This window comes from Dinoponera quadriceps, unplaced genomic scaffold (genome assembly GCF_001313825.1).
Source record: "Dinoponera quadriceps isolate SergipeBrazil2010 unplaced genomic scaffold, ASM131382v1 scaffold1395, whole genome shotgun sequence".
Taxonomy (NCBI): domain Eukaryota; kingdom Metazoa; phylum Arthropoda; class Insecta; order Hymenoptera; family Formicidae; genus Dinoponera; species Dinoponera quadriceps.
In genome coordinates this window covers 1718267-1732679 of record NW_014556488.1, presented here as the reverse complement: position 1 = coordinate 1732679, position 14413 = coordinate 1718267, and the positions used below count along the sequence as shown (strand labels likewise).

The following is a 14413-nucleotide window of genomic DNA, read 5'->3' as shown; positions in this document are numbered from 1 at the left end:
ATATATATATATATATATATATATATATATATATATATATATGTATAAAAGTACTCTAATCAAAATCCAGTTTATGCACAAAAATGCAAAGGGGAATTTCGTGACAGATTACGAGCGCCAATCGATTCGGGGGGGGGAGGGGGGAGGGGATTACGATCCCTTGGGCACTAAACCGACTGGGGTCTCAAGTAACGACTAACGTTAAAACGAAATTGTCGTTGAGTTTGCGCTACTTACTCGGTCGTGGATGCCTCTCGGGCTCACCGCTTCTCTCCTTCTGATCCTTCTCCTTGTCCTTCGTCTCCTTCTCCTTCTCCTTGGCAAACTGAAGTAAATCCCTTGGTGTACTGCGGTTCCGATAGCGCGGAACGCAATTGCGAACTTGATCCGAGTAATCGCGCTACCGATACTTTATCTACTCTACTCTTCTTCTTTTTCTTTTCGTCCTCCTTTCCGCGAACCGGGCTTTTCCCTTTTCGAAACTTTCTCTCGCCGACGAGCGGATTTAATTGGTCCAGGTGAATTTTTCGCGCGAACAAGGCAGCGGGATATCTATCTCGGGAGAGTTTTCGCGTGCTCGCACACACTTTTCAACCGGAATTCTCCGAACGGAGCGGAAACTGATCGGCAAGACGTGATGGGAAAAAAAGTTAGGGCGGAGTTCGTGTTGCGTCGTTTCTCGCGCTTTTCTGCGACGCGTCGCCGATGATGTAACGACAGCGACTCACCTTGGCGTCCTTAGTGACGGACGGCGCACGCGGAGGCTGACGTTTAGGCGATCTGCGATCGGTAACGGTCGGTCCGAGGCTCTGCGAGCGTCCGGTTCGCGGACTGTTCTTCGGACTGGACTTGGTTCGCGGTTGGATCTCGTCCCGATGTTCCTTCGTGTCCTCGCGCCGCCGTGGGATGACGGGCTCCAGCTTCTCTCTCGTAGGAGAGGGAAGCAGTGCGCCATCACCTGGGCAGAAAGAAAATTCCCCTTGAATTTACACCTGTCGCGTCTACGGTACCACGGTGAGAAAGATTATCTCCGTCGGCGGTGAATATAGTTAGGCGGCTTCCGACGCTCGCTATGTCGCTTCTAATTAAGTCGGGCTTACCGGTGTTACTTAGTCGGATTGATTTAGCTGTTAATCACGTACCTACACCGGTAGTACGATCGAGGTGGTGGCGGATCAAGAAATCCTTTCTTGCGCGAGCGATGGCTCGGTCATTATCCTGCGACAAAATTCACATCTCATGTAGTAATTTTAACAACTCGTCAACACCTTCTCCAAATCCACAATGTAACAAACGGATATAATAATAATAATAATATTAATCTTGTTTTATTTCTATACTCTTATAAAGTAACTCGTCAGTCGCGGATAATCGGAGATCGAAACAAAAAACTGAAGTCGAGTATTCCGCAAATGATGAGAAAAAGTCAATTATATCGGTCATTATCCCGCGACAAAATTCACATTTCATGTAGTAATTTTAACAGTTCGTCAACATCCCCTCCGAAGCCACGATATAACGAACGGTGTAATACCAATAATAATAATACTAATTTCTTTTTGTATTTTCACATTTTTAGAATAACTCGTCAGTCGTTCGACAATCGGAGATCGAAGCGAAGAAAGCTTAAGCCGAGTATTCCACAAATTACGTCGATGCGGGTCGCGAGCACTCGGTGACGAGTGAATTTCGCGTGAATTTCGCGGAGATGTCGATTACTCAAGGGAACACTCGCATACCGCTTTGATGTCGTCCTGCAATATCCCGTGAATCGGTCTAGCCTGCACCGAAGACGGCCGACCTGCCGGTGGCAAAGTCACCATCGTGGCGATCGGCGCGACCTTCCTGTTCTCCTTCTCCTTCTCCTCTTTGGTGACCGATCTAAACAGCCGATCGATACGTTCGCGTGATCGTCAAGATCCGACTATCGGGCCCGCTCGAGGAAGAAACAAAAGGCTAACTACGACGGAGCCCGTGAAGGTGCGAACACATTTACCAGGTCCGAGTCAGTGGACCCTCGCGATCGAACGTTCTCGCCCATCGTGCGTTTCCTTGATTCACGACGTGTCCAAGACGATTCTAAATCGCAGCACGACGAGCACAACGAACACGTGTGTGACTTCACGACGGCGAAGAGCGGTGCACTCGTATGCGCCCCAGGTGACACTTCCGAGCGACTCAAGCGTAACCGCTTTGAAAGCGCCGAGACACCCCCTCGAGACGACAAAACATTGCAAACACGTGTGTGTTTGCTTCGAAAGGTGTGCTAGAGTGACAGTTGGTGTTCGAAGTGCTGTTACGGTGATCGACAGATCAAACCGACACGCGTAACCCGGATGCGTCTCGCAAGTTGGTTCCCGAATGATCTCCCGGAGAGAGAGAGAGAGAGAAAGAGAAAGAGAGAGGTCGGGAAACGCGTCTCTCTCTCTCTCCCTTCTACGCACGTTCCAATTTGGAATTCGACGGAATTTCGATCGGACGGATGCGAAACGGCAATTTTCTCGGTCTTTCTTGGATAAGTCGTCGCACAACAAATGCAACGTGCAGTTTACGGAACGGAGATCCCCGCTTCGCCAATGACGGGGAGACGATTCGCGCGGCCGTGATGCGTGAAGCCGGAGATCGCGCGAACGACGAATGAGAGCCGAAAATGATGAGGAGTAGTGTACTGGCCTGGCAAGGGATAGGGCGTTGAGCGCATGGTTACTGGAGACTCGTTTCCACAGCGAAGCCTCGTCCTCGGCCGCCAGACCGCAACCCCAGTCACGATGCTAATGCAAACCAAAATGTATCAGCTATGTGTCGTTATCGCCGCGATCTAATCTACCGCTGGACGGTCGCGACCACACACACATTCTAAAGGGGACACAATAAGAGGGCCCGGTTGCACCAACGACGATTAACGCTCCGGCTGGCCATGGAGAATTAATAATTCAGTCCAAACGATCGCGGAGATCCCCGATGCTGATTGATTATTCGCTTATCTTCAGAGATTTCTCTTTGCACGCCCCCAACATGCGAAAAATAATTTTGCTGTCGTGGCAAAACCGTTATTGCCACATATTCGTCGCGGCAATCAATAAAGTTGAAATCGTCATAATCAAATCAGCGAATTATTCGTAATTAGAGAACGCAGAAAATGAATGCCGTTGAATCAATAAAATTTCCAAACGTAATTGGAATAATCTTCCCGATTCGATGGCAAATATCATTAGAACCATTTATGTATTGTTCCAATAATTAAAATATCGTTTTCAATGGTACCGCTATTGAATCAAGAAGATTCATTCGAATTACGCGTGCCGTTGGTAATTCGATTGATTCAACGGCATTTTTACTTTCACGCGGAAGCAGTTTTGTCGCCTTTATTGGAAAATAATTTGTAGATTCAGCAAAATAATTCGGCAAATGGGAATTAGTATTTTTAACAGACCAATTTGTTGTCTACATAATAACTGACAGCCTTTGTGCTGCGACAGCACAAAATTTGCTGTGCCGGCAATTTATTTTTCTCCGTGCAGGCGACTCCACCGTGCCGCTCTTCGCCGAAGAGTACTTCGACCGATTTCAAGATGACATAAGACTTTTCTCGGTGAGTCATCATTTGAAAAACTATGCTCGAAATAGACAAAAAACTCGCGGACGAAAGTTGCCTCGGTGGATTCGGGACACTTCAGATGCGCACATTAATTTTATAATTAAACGCATGGAGAAAAATAATTTTACTCCTGCAGCGAAACTCATTCTCTTCTATTATGCATATTCGTTGTGACAGAAATAAAATTTATTTGGTACAGCCGAATTAGCGAATCATCCGTAATTAGAGCAGCAGAAACAGTTTTATTGCCAGGATAGAAAATATTCTACTGAGTGAATTTGTCCTTAGGACGCGTTAATTTGCTGTTAGAAAAAAAAAAGTGTTTTTCTACATTTACTAATTTATTATCACAACAAAATAATTTGTAGATTCAGCAAAATAATCCAGCGAATGGTAATTATCGTCCATATAGTAACTGACGGATTTTGCAGCGACAGCATAAAATTTGCTGTGCTGTGAAATTATTTTTTTCTACGTATACTTAGTGAGATGTAGTTAACCGGGCTCGGTTAATCGAAAGCGTCGGTGCTACTCGGCCTAAGAGAGAACATAGAGCATGCTTGGAGAGACACTGAATATCCTGTTCAGGTGGCGAAGAATGAGAAGAATTTGGAACGTGGAGTACACTTGTACTTTCGCTTTGGAAATTATACTTTCGGGATCGCGGGAAGCGTCCCGAGGGTTCGGTTCTGACGCTCCGATGAAAAGCCGCGCAACATACATCATAGAACGATATTCATAAACGGATCTTATATTTAAGGATGTATTGCCCATAACTCAAAATAATGAAAAAAATGAAAAAGTTACAAGTTTACAAATTGATCTACATTGTACTTAAAAGTGGCACCAAAAGTTTGACAGTAATTCAGAGCCGGGATCAAAAGTTGTTCCATTTTAAAGAAAGCTGTAAGATGAAATGAGTTTGATAAGAATTCGATGATACTTGCACTATGTACACATTGAAATATTATCTAAATCATTGCTCGTGCAAGTAGAAAAAGATTGATCGTTCAAGAGTTGAAATATTTGCAACTAAATTTAACACTTTTTATACAAGTTCCTTGAAAAATTAGTGTACTATTTTTAATTTTTCTTTCCATTATCTGTGCATTTTTATTAAATCAACTGCATAATTTTAGCATAAATATAGCATTAACAAAAAAAAATAAGATATATAAAATATATAAAAAACAAAATAAAATATAATATAAAAAAATATAAAATAAAAAAATATATAAAACGGGTAAAATAATATTTTCATATTTTTGTAATATTATGTATTTTTATAATATATACGTCTATCTCAAATTCGTTTCAAATTAACATTTAGATCTATTATTTAACTAGCGAAATAAATGTCTAAGGACGTTATTTTACTCGATAAATATAAAATTTATAAATGAACCTCCTGATATGCCACTAAAAATACGATATTAATGGGTAATACATCCTTAAGACGATCTTAAAAATAAGATCCGACTATAAATACCGGCCATAGTCGGGCTAAGCGTGCGCGATTGCGCAACGGTCGCGAGTCAATTGTGTCGTGTAATATCTAATAATGAGACAAGTCGAATGATCGAAAGTCTACTTTCGCATTCGGTCGTATATTCAGACGCGGCGTATTATCGGGGGATGTGTACATAGTAGCGCGGCTTGGGAAACACGCGACGCGGATTCCCGTAGTGGTCGTAGTCGTCGTAAAGGGTATTGCAACAACAGGACAAAGGGCACAAAACATGCATGATCTCGACGATCGGAAGCTCGTTCGCGGATGCACGAGCGTCGTCGGGTAGAACACGAGCCCGACGATCGGGTCGATCGAACGTTTGTGCCGCGCGAAGGACACACGAGAGGAACACCACACGAGAGAAAGAGAAAGATGGGGGTGAACCGGCGCGATAACCTCGAAGAGTCTCGCGATTCGATCGAGACGAATCGCGTCTCCCACGGATTACCTTGTACTCGTCAGCGAGTCGCCGGAGCTCGATCACCTCCGCCGTGGGAAATGGTTTCGCCTGCGATTTGCCCGGCCGCTTATCGTCCGATATCCGCACGGTTCTACCTGACCTTTTACCCCTGCAAATAAGTCAGTCTCACGTGTAATGATCGCGTGTAATCGTCGCGGCGGTTACCGATACGACGCGTCTTCACACCGATCGGGGATCGTCGTAGATTCGCTCTTTTTCGCTTCCTCGTTATATCTACCGGCCCGCTTCGCGGGGATTTCCCGAATTTTTTCTCTTTTTCTTTATTGCTTCCCGTTTACTTTCGCGCGAGAGAAACCCTGCCCACTCAGCCCCCGGCTGGCGATCTGACCTGAAAGCTATTTTCAAATCCGACAGATCCTCCTCGCGCTCGTCGCCCTCCGGTACCGTGCCGTCGATCGTGTCCGTCCCGGTACCGCCCACCAGTGGCTCCAACTCGGACGCTTGGACCCCTGTAAAAAGAAACACGAAGGAGGCGAACGTTGAATAATGAGATCGGGCGAGTTCTTGTACGCGCAGTGTGCGATATTTTTCATTCAAAAATATTATCATTCTGTGATGACACGGTATCCCGTTGAAGAGACAGTTCACAAATACAGCGACGCATAATTAAAAAGAATCTCCGTGCGAAACATTCCCCCCCTCCCCAAGAATTATCAAACCACTCTGTTAAAGCTAATCGATCGATATCGAAAATGGATTATCAATATCGTTTCAAAATTCCGGAGAATAAACAGTTTTCCCCCAAGTTTTTCCGCAAATTTCTTCGGTTTCTGTTCCGAAGGTAGGGAAATTCGTTCGGAAAAATTCACTCGATTAAAATCTACCACATTTACTTTTTTCCACGAAGAAGATAGGAAATCGAAAAAATTTGCGGAAAATTGGGGAAAAAAATTGATTCTCTTCGGAAATTTCAAAACAATAATTATCACGCTGAAAAAAACAAGTACCATCGCGCTTGTGATCGAAATCGCCGGGCCGTTTCTTATGAACCGGAGCGGGTCCGCTGGGCGCCATGCCTTGCTTAAGCGCTCCCATGCTGAGAGACTTCCTCGGCGGGCCAGCGGTGCCCGTAGGACCGCCCGCCGCAGGAACCGGCGCCAAGGTCTCCCCATTCGTCAGCTGCGGTCTCCTAGGCCAGGCGAACTGCAGCCGATACTCAGTGCTGATACGAGATATCGCCTTGCTGAGCTGACTCGGTGGCAGTGCCGATGTCGCTGTAACCTCCTGCAGGGGAGAGTCGGAATTTTGATCTCGAGCTCGGTCGAGCGCTTTTCGGAACGAACGACGACGAGAGTCTACCTCCGCGCTTCGTTTATTTTTATTTACTTAATTATTTTATCCACTTACGGGAAAGCTTCCCCCTTTGATACATCTGATTGCAATTATTTAGAAAAAAGAAAGAATATACAAGGTGTCTGAAACTGTACTGGGCACGCAACGCTGCCGATTACTCGCGTCGAAGGTGTTTCACGGCGCGGGCACTTCATCAAGCGAGCTGGCGCATTTATCGCGGATTCATCGATCGATTCGCGCCCGATCGTGTCTAAATGGAGGGATCGATCATACCCGGACTTTGTCAGCTACGACGTTCGAGTCGACGGCATCGATGCCACCGCCGTCCGCCGCGGTGATGAATTCGTGTGTCTTGTAAGCGAGCTCCGGATATTTCTTTCGCCTGGGCAACGGTGGCTCCAGAGTCGGCCCTGCAAGATTCACGTGGTCATCAAAGCAGTCGTCCTCCTCGTCCTTCTCGAAAGCTAATTTCGTACAACGTCGTCGCTTCGTCCGGCCTCTCGATCATATGTAAATACGTGTGATCGTTGAAACGTCTCGAAGCTCGCGAAGTTTTCCTCGTTTTCCGACGCACCGGTCAAATTGTAATTTTCCCAAAAAGTCACACAGTTGTATTCAACAACGTCCGTTCCAACTTTCTCTCTTCTGCTTCGGACAGTTTATAAATGAAATTTTTGAATCGACACCGGAACGAGAGTCGCGCGGATTGATTACGGCTAATGCTTTCGCTTTCTCTTAATTACATCCACTTGCGATTCACGACAGTTTTGCGAGGGACAATTACGGATATACCTTATTATGCAAGTCCGTCTGGGTGACAGAAAACAATTCCAACGATCGGGACACCGTGAAGTTCCGACTGACTTCCCAAGCGTGATTGCAAGCAAAACAGACACGGAAGCCGCTACACTTACTACGACAAAAAAAGCACAACGAGAAAATCGCGAGAGAATTCGCTGCTGGTGAGAATTCGTAAAGCAGGGATGTTTATGTCGGAATTAAGTGACCTCTATCTGTGTAAGAGGGTCTTACATTTTTTGTTCTCTCGGTGCTAGAGAGTCGGAAAGCAACTCTGACAAGCGCCATGCGGGAAAAGCTTTCGGAAAAGCGGGTGCAACACGAGCGAGCAAGCGATAATGATCGAGAGTCGCGGAGATATACAGAAAAAGACAGAAAAGGAGAGAAAGAGAGAGAGAGAGAGAGAGAGAGAGAGAGAGAAGAATGATTTCCCGATTAACTGTATCCCGGCTATTCTCTCTCTCTCTCTCTCTCTCTCTCTCTCGTCGATTGAGTTTACTACACGATAAAAAATTTCGTGTAAATAACTGCCCCGAGAAATGTTTGCGTCACTTTAACAAGGTGAATATGTCAGAAAGTAATTTGTTCACGAGACGAACATGTTAATTCAACATACATTTGTGTACCTTTCAATATATTTAACATGTTAAAGTGACAGAAATTTCAGTGGGCCGTTATCAGCGCGAAATTTGTCATTGTGTATGTACCGGGTGATCGTAGGTGAGATCCTTTCCGTTCGTTGTTCGAGTCGTTGACTCGAACGCCGAGACGTTCGTGTCTCCCGGCAATCTTGCGGAGATTCGCATCCGCGACATTTTCCCCGTTCTAGAATCAGCCGGTGGAACTCGCCGATTTTCGATTTCACGCGCGCAAATTTTCACCGGGTGGAGAGGGAGGAGAAGGGGACTCTCTGCCACGCGCGAAATCGTCGCACGAATCGCGACGACACCGGCGAGTCGGTCACGTGCACACACAAAGCCGATATTTTTCGGAAAAAGCGCGTTCGCGAAAAACAGGTCGGCCGTGAAGGATGAGCGCGCGGTATTGTGTACAAATCAAGCGCGCCGCGTTATTTCCGTGAGTCACACGGCGCGGAGACGATTCCTCCGGGTTCAGCCGTACTATTTTTACGGTTCGATGCCGATGGCAGCGAGCTGCATACGCGGGATCGATGCAATAGGCGCGTCGTATACGTCATTACGTAGGCGTATAGGCGCTCCAGTTTTAATCAGCGGCGTGTATACGTGTCTTATGTGTCGCGAGATCGCGAGAAGCGCGAAACAATCTCGACGAGGACTCCCGAGTCGAAATTTTGACGCTACCCTAACGCTCTTAACTCGTAAGCGGTGAGATCAAACTAACCCACAGACGCGTGAACAAATGCATGAATGTTTCTCCTGTGGCATGCCAGTGATGAAATTTGTGTTTGAATGCAATAAGATTTATTAAATTTGAGGAAATCTTTTTCTCAGTGTACGTTAGCAATTTTCAGTAATTTGCCTCCATAATTTACTCTTGGATTTAGCGAAGTAGCGTCAGTGACATTTGAGAATCTCAGCTATAAGCGGCGGTTGTTTTATTCAAAAAAAGTTACGCGCTCACTTACGAGTTAAGGATAGTCTGCGCCTATTTAGACGGTCTATAGACCAATAAAAACCCACTTTGATGATATTGGCACTTTTTAACTTCTCTCTTGAACCTTTAACTCTACGGATTGAACTTTAATGCCATCTTCGCCAACCTATTTTGACGCTAAAACAGCGGAAACGGAAGCTCGAGACATCATCAAGGTCAAAGCAAAGGTTATATTACATTATCAGAGCTGAAATTGAATCTACCTCGCTATCTTAGATCCCGCTATGTTGCAAAATTAAAGGCTTAACATAGGACCAAAATGTCGACTCGAGATCCGCGCGCTGATTTTCCTTTTACCGTAATTAATCGGCCCCGACGTGATCGAGGTCGACGTTAAAACGCCGCAAATCCACGTGTCCCGTTAAGTCGATAAGATACCGAGCACGGGGTAACGAGTTCGCGAAAGTTAGTCGTGATTCATACGACGCATGAATTTGCAGAACCGATTCTTTATTGGTGGTAACGTGGCTCGCCCGAAATCCCGGAAGTTGCGTGGCTTCCAATTAATTCCTAATTAGCATCGATAAGGAAATACGGACCTAGTCGGGCAACTATCGAGTAAAGAGAGTTGCCGTCTGATAAATGCCCCGATTAAATATCTCGTTAATTAAGATCCGAGTGAAATTTTCTCGCTAACGACGGAGTGCCGTCGTGTGCACCGAAGGTCCAGGCGGACGCCGGGATGCCGGGAATGCGGGATGCGGGCGCGAGAGATCGTCCTTGCCCTAGAGAGGATCCCGAAAACGTCATCTCCCACTCTCTCTCTCTCTCTCTCTCGCTCGCTCGCTCCCGCATCGGGGAAATAAACGAATCGGTTTTATTTATCTCTTCGAGCCGGTTATTTCGCTCACGGAGAAATCATTACCGCGCGAATCGAACTCACCGTTGACGCGACATACGGAAAATCCGCGCGCCTGATCGCGAACCTGATCCTCCTCCCTCGTCCGACGCGCCGGTATCGGCGTACTTTTGTGCGGAATGCTGTCGGCCATGGGAAAGGGGAGAGCAGAGGGGGATCGGGATTTCCGTACCTATCAACGACCAACGGCGAATGATAAGCCCGCGGCTCAATAAAGCTCTCTCTCTCTTTCTCCCTTACGTTTCAATTCACCGAGTGCGAATCAATTATCGCCGCAGCCGCGTTCTGCCACACGATAAGCGATTGATCGAACGACTCTCAAACGACTTTGGGTACCAGAGAGAGAGAGAGAAAGAGAGAGAGAGAATTTGGCGAATGGAAAGCGCGCGGCGTTTTTTGGCCGGAAGGTTTGGTAAAGTACGACGCATTATCAGATGCAACTAACCGCTCGGCGGAAGCACGATTGAAAGAATTATGGTCCTGGATATTCAGAATATTGAAATGAGGCTATGCGCGTCCTAAAAAAGGAAAATCTCCCAGCCCTTTAATTCGACGTTACATTTTCACGTGAATCACGCGGAGGCGGACTGTATTTATCGTTTTTGTGTACAGATATCTCGGGTGAATGAATATTCCTTTAATTGGGAACGCCAGCAGTCCCGCTGATTAGCTCGGATAAAAGCATAAAGTGCGGATAATCCCTATTAGAACGATCGATGGCGCAGCGTTAATCAAGAACGGAATTAAAAGTCCGAGGTTATTCCAGCTGACGCGCGAGAAAAAGAGAAGCCGAAAGGAAGGCGCTTTGCGTTTAGCGCGTTAACACGCGCATGAGACGCGAGTGTTTTCGACGTGTGTGCGTACGCGCGCGCGAATTATGACACGCGGTCGAACAGTCGACAATTAATGCTAATGGCACCGGTCGAGATAATTTAGTGTTATCGCGACACGCGCGGCATTTCAATTGGAACACCCTATGAGCGTATCGCGGCTGACACGGGTACACAGGCGTATAAACGTAATTCCTCAATTACTACCGAACTATGTACCGATCGTTATCCGCGCCAGATGCGGTATTATCGGCGCGACCTTCTTATTATTATCGGCTCTCGTTCGGCGCGAGTATCGCACCTGCGCTTCTCGCCTGCACTCGGCTGCGACTTGCAGCGAGCTAACCCGAACAAAGAGTCTCGTTTCTTCGAAAGGGAGAGAGAGAGAGAGAGAGAGAGAGCTTGATCCGCGGAATTCGCGGTATAAACGACGAGTCCGTTCTTCTGAGAGAACTCTCTCGTAAATATCATTTCACTTTGCCGAACGTACATCCGGAAAATTGACGTTCACTGTCAAGGAAGCTCGAGCAGCGGGCAGGTACAACATTCGCATTGAGGAATGGAGGAAACGGCGCGCGATCGTCACAATTTCAGCGAAGTGAGTCGCGACGCTGACCGATGAATCTCGCATTTTTGCTCTTGAACCGCGACGGAACTCTCGTAACGGAGATCGGATCGTAAATTTTCGAGAGTAAATTTGTCGTTTTCGAAAAACGGTCGACGTGAAAGAGAGAGAGAGAGGGAGAGAGAGAGAGAGAGAGAGACGTAAGAAAGAAGAGAAGAGCAATAAGCAATTTCGCGCGTCGCGTTTCCCGAAGAGAAAAATTCTCGCGGGCGGCGCCGCGAACTTCGTATCGCACACGAACCTCCCTCCGATTGCAGTGACGATTAATCGTCGACTGTGAGCGAATGGGCTAGAATACTTGGGAGAATTCGGATAGAAGAAGCGGTGAAATTTCCTTGCGGCGATCTAATTGAATCATGCATTCGAGGAATGAACTGGGAATAGAGTTAATTAGGGCAATTGTGATGTTGCGCTGGAAGCCACGTACGGCCTCGCGTTTATTTATTTCCCCGCCTGACCGGATCGGCCTGGTCTCGTAATTTTTAATAAGCTCGCGATGAACGCGGAATGAATCGTCACTGCTCTTCATTCGGGCCGCGTTATTATCGTCGTTATTATCGCCGAAGGAACATCGGATGTTTCACGTTCCTACACGCTGAGAAAAAGGTTCCTTTGGATTTATTACGCGTGTTTGTCTCGCTTGGGCTTGTTTATAATATAAACGACACAATGTAATATCAAGTATCATTTTGTTTGAGCGAACCGTACTGCTTGACAAAAGAAAACAGTATTATCCAGAGGAAATAGTATTTGGCTTTCGATAAAACAGATTGATTTTATTATATATTAAATGTTGTCCCACCCGAGAGACACAAAGCGAAGTTCTCTAATATTTTTCTAACATAGTGTCACATATTTCGAATAATTTATTGCTTGTGACAACCGTTGGAGTGTCTGGATGAAAATAAAAGAGAAGTACGATATTTGACGTAAAGAGAGATATTTATGGTTCGAGAAAAATATCAAACAATCCTGTTCGTTGAAACGAATAATTAATTTATTACGCTCTAAAAGACAAATTTGTATCGAGTAGAGGAATTTATAATATTAAATCTAAAGGAATCTTTCTCTATACGCAAAGAAAAAATTGATTGAATTAACATGGCAATAAAAACGAATCTGATTCTCTGGGAGCAAATCTGGTTTTTGGAAGCAAAAATTCCGTTTTGTTCAGCGAAAACATATTCGGTTCGCACATTAATCGCGTTAATTCGACCAATTTTCTTGCCCCGTCGGAATAGACGTCGCGATGTCACAGTCGCAAAACGTCGCAGTTATAATCGCACGATATACATTTGCGAGCGTCCGCGACACGGTCGGGGCGCGTTTCCGCTCCCACGAATAATCTCGATATCGGGGCGTATCGGTTACCGAAAGTGGAATCATACAGCTTCTCCGATTCGAGTTGTATTATCGCGTATCGTACATCCGATTCGTATACATGATTCAATTGCAACGATTAATCGCTACTACAATCGGCCTGAAGTCCAAGGGGAGGATACATGTACATCTATGGGCCAAGCGCTCGGTAACTTTCGTGCAGATAAATATGCGAGACAGAGAGAGAGAGAGAGAGCACTGTATATATTATGTATATACACATATATATCGTGCCCCGTGTGTAAGCCGGGCAAGTTGGCCCAGAAGATAGAGGTATTTAAACGTAGATGCGGGAGTGAGATAGCGCCGATGATTTGCGATCGCGGGTTTCTCGCGTGGATCCGCCAGCACTCGAGTGATCCCGCGGCCGAATACGCTTGAGTGACGTGCATTCCGCACGGGGAGGATCGCGGAAGATCGCCAATGATACGCGATTTCTCGCGAACGTTAGCATTTTCTGCTCGCGCGCGCGCCGATCGTAACAAACGGCCGATTCCGCGGGCGATCATCGATGATTTATCTCCGGTTCGCGGGGGAGATGTATGGTCGTGTTCTGTTCGTTTCTTTTCGCTGGGAAAACGGCGAAAAGATATCCAACGCCGGGAGCATCGCGCGCTATATGCAAATGCGAGCGCCGCAAAGAAGAAAGAAAGAAAAAGACAACAAGTGTGGTGGACGGGGGAAGGAGGGAGGGGAAAGGCGCAGAGCAGCGTCCGACTGATCAATATAAGGGACGATCTACCAGCAATCAATCGCAAATTCGCATTGTTCGAAAAGTTCCCGTCGGTTTTTTTTACGTTAAGCGGGAGGAAAGTTCCACGAGGGATCGAAAGGAAGTTCGTGTTCTCCTCAAATAGTGAGTCCTCAAATATTTAGATCGTTCGTTGCGGAAGAGCTCAAATATATCTTTTCACCTCCACGAACTTTTGAACGGACTTCCCTCCTTTTGTTCCTCCCCTTTTTCCTCCCCGGGGATATCTCGAAGCAATTACGCAAAGACCGGGAGAACTTTCGCAACAATCGAGCATTCTTAATCAACCCTTTCACTGTTCCCATCCTCTGCGCGCCAATGAGGGTATCGCAAATAACGATGTCCGCGAACGCGTGACGCATAGTCGAACTCGTATGGAAAAATCGGCGAATGATGCAGGTAAATAATTGTGTGCTATCAAGTTCCTCGTCGCATAAAATCAACGCGATCTACACAACGAGCGCAACTGCGGGTAGAAATGGCGCAGGGTATCGACGGCGATTCGAACAAGCACGGGCTTCTATTCTACGGAAGCGTCGCGATTTTGCGTCCAGTGAAGGAGTTGACACTCAACTACAAGCTCGTTCTTGTTCAGCCAGCAAAACTAATGACGGGTATATATGTACGGGCAGAGCAGCGACGGGGGGGGGGGG

The 14413-nt window shown here is 46.4% G+C and overlaps 1 protein-coding gene across 6 annotated transcripts in view; it reads right to left on the bottom strand.

The window, feature by feature from the left end:
- The window catches only part of LOC106747705 (flocculation protein FLO11), a 52698-nt gene that overhangs the window by 14169 nt on the left and 24116 nt on the right, over positions 1–14413 (bottom strand). For 5 of the 6 annotated variants that reach the window (XM_014625500.1, XM_014625501.1, XM_014625503.1 and 2 more), the window contains 9 exons: positions 7156–7292; positions 6537–6813; positions 5918–6038; positions 5557–5677; positions 2674–2771; positions 1740–1881; positions 1143–1218; positions 729–958; positions 238–325 (listed from right to left, as the gene is read on the bottom strand). In XM_014625500.1, the coding sequence (XP_014480986.1) occupies positions 238–325; positions 729–958; positions 1143–1218; positions 1740–1881; positions 2674–2771; positions 5557–5677; positions 5918–6038; positions 6537–6813; positions 7156–7292 (1290 nt within the window). The remainder of the gene's footprint in view (positions 1–237; positions 326–728; positions 959–1142; positions 1219–1739; positions 1882–2673; positions 2772–5556; positions 5678–5917; positions 6039–6536; positions 6814–7155; positions 7293–14413) is intronic. The other variant, XM_014625506.1, reaches the window with a different exon arrangement.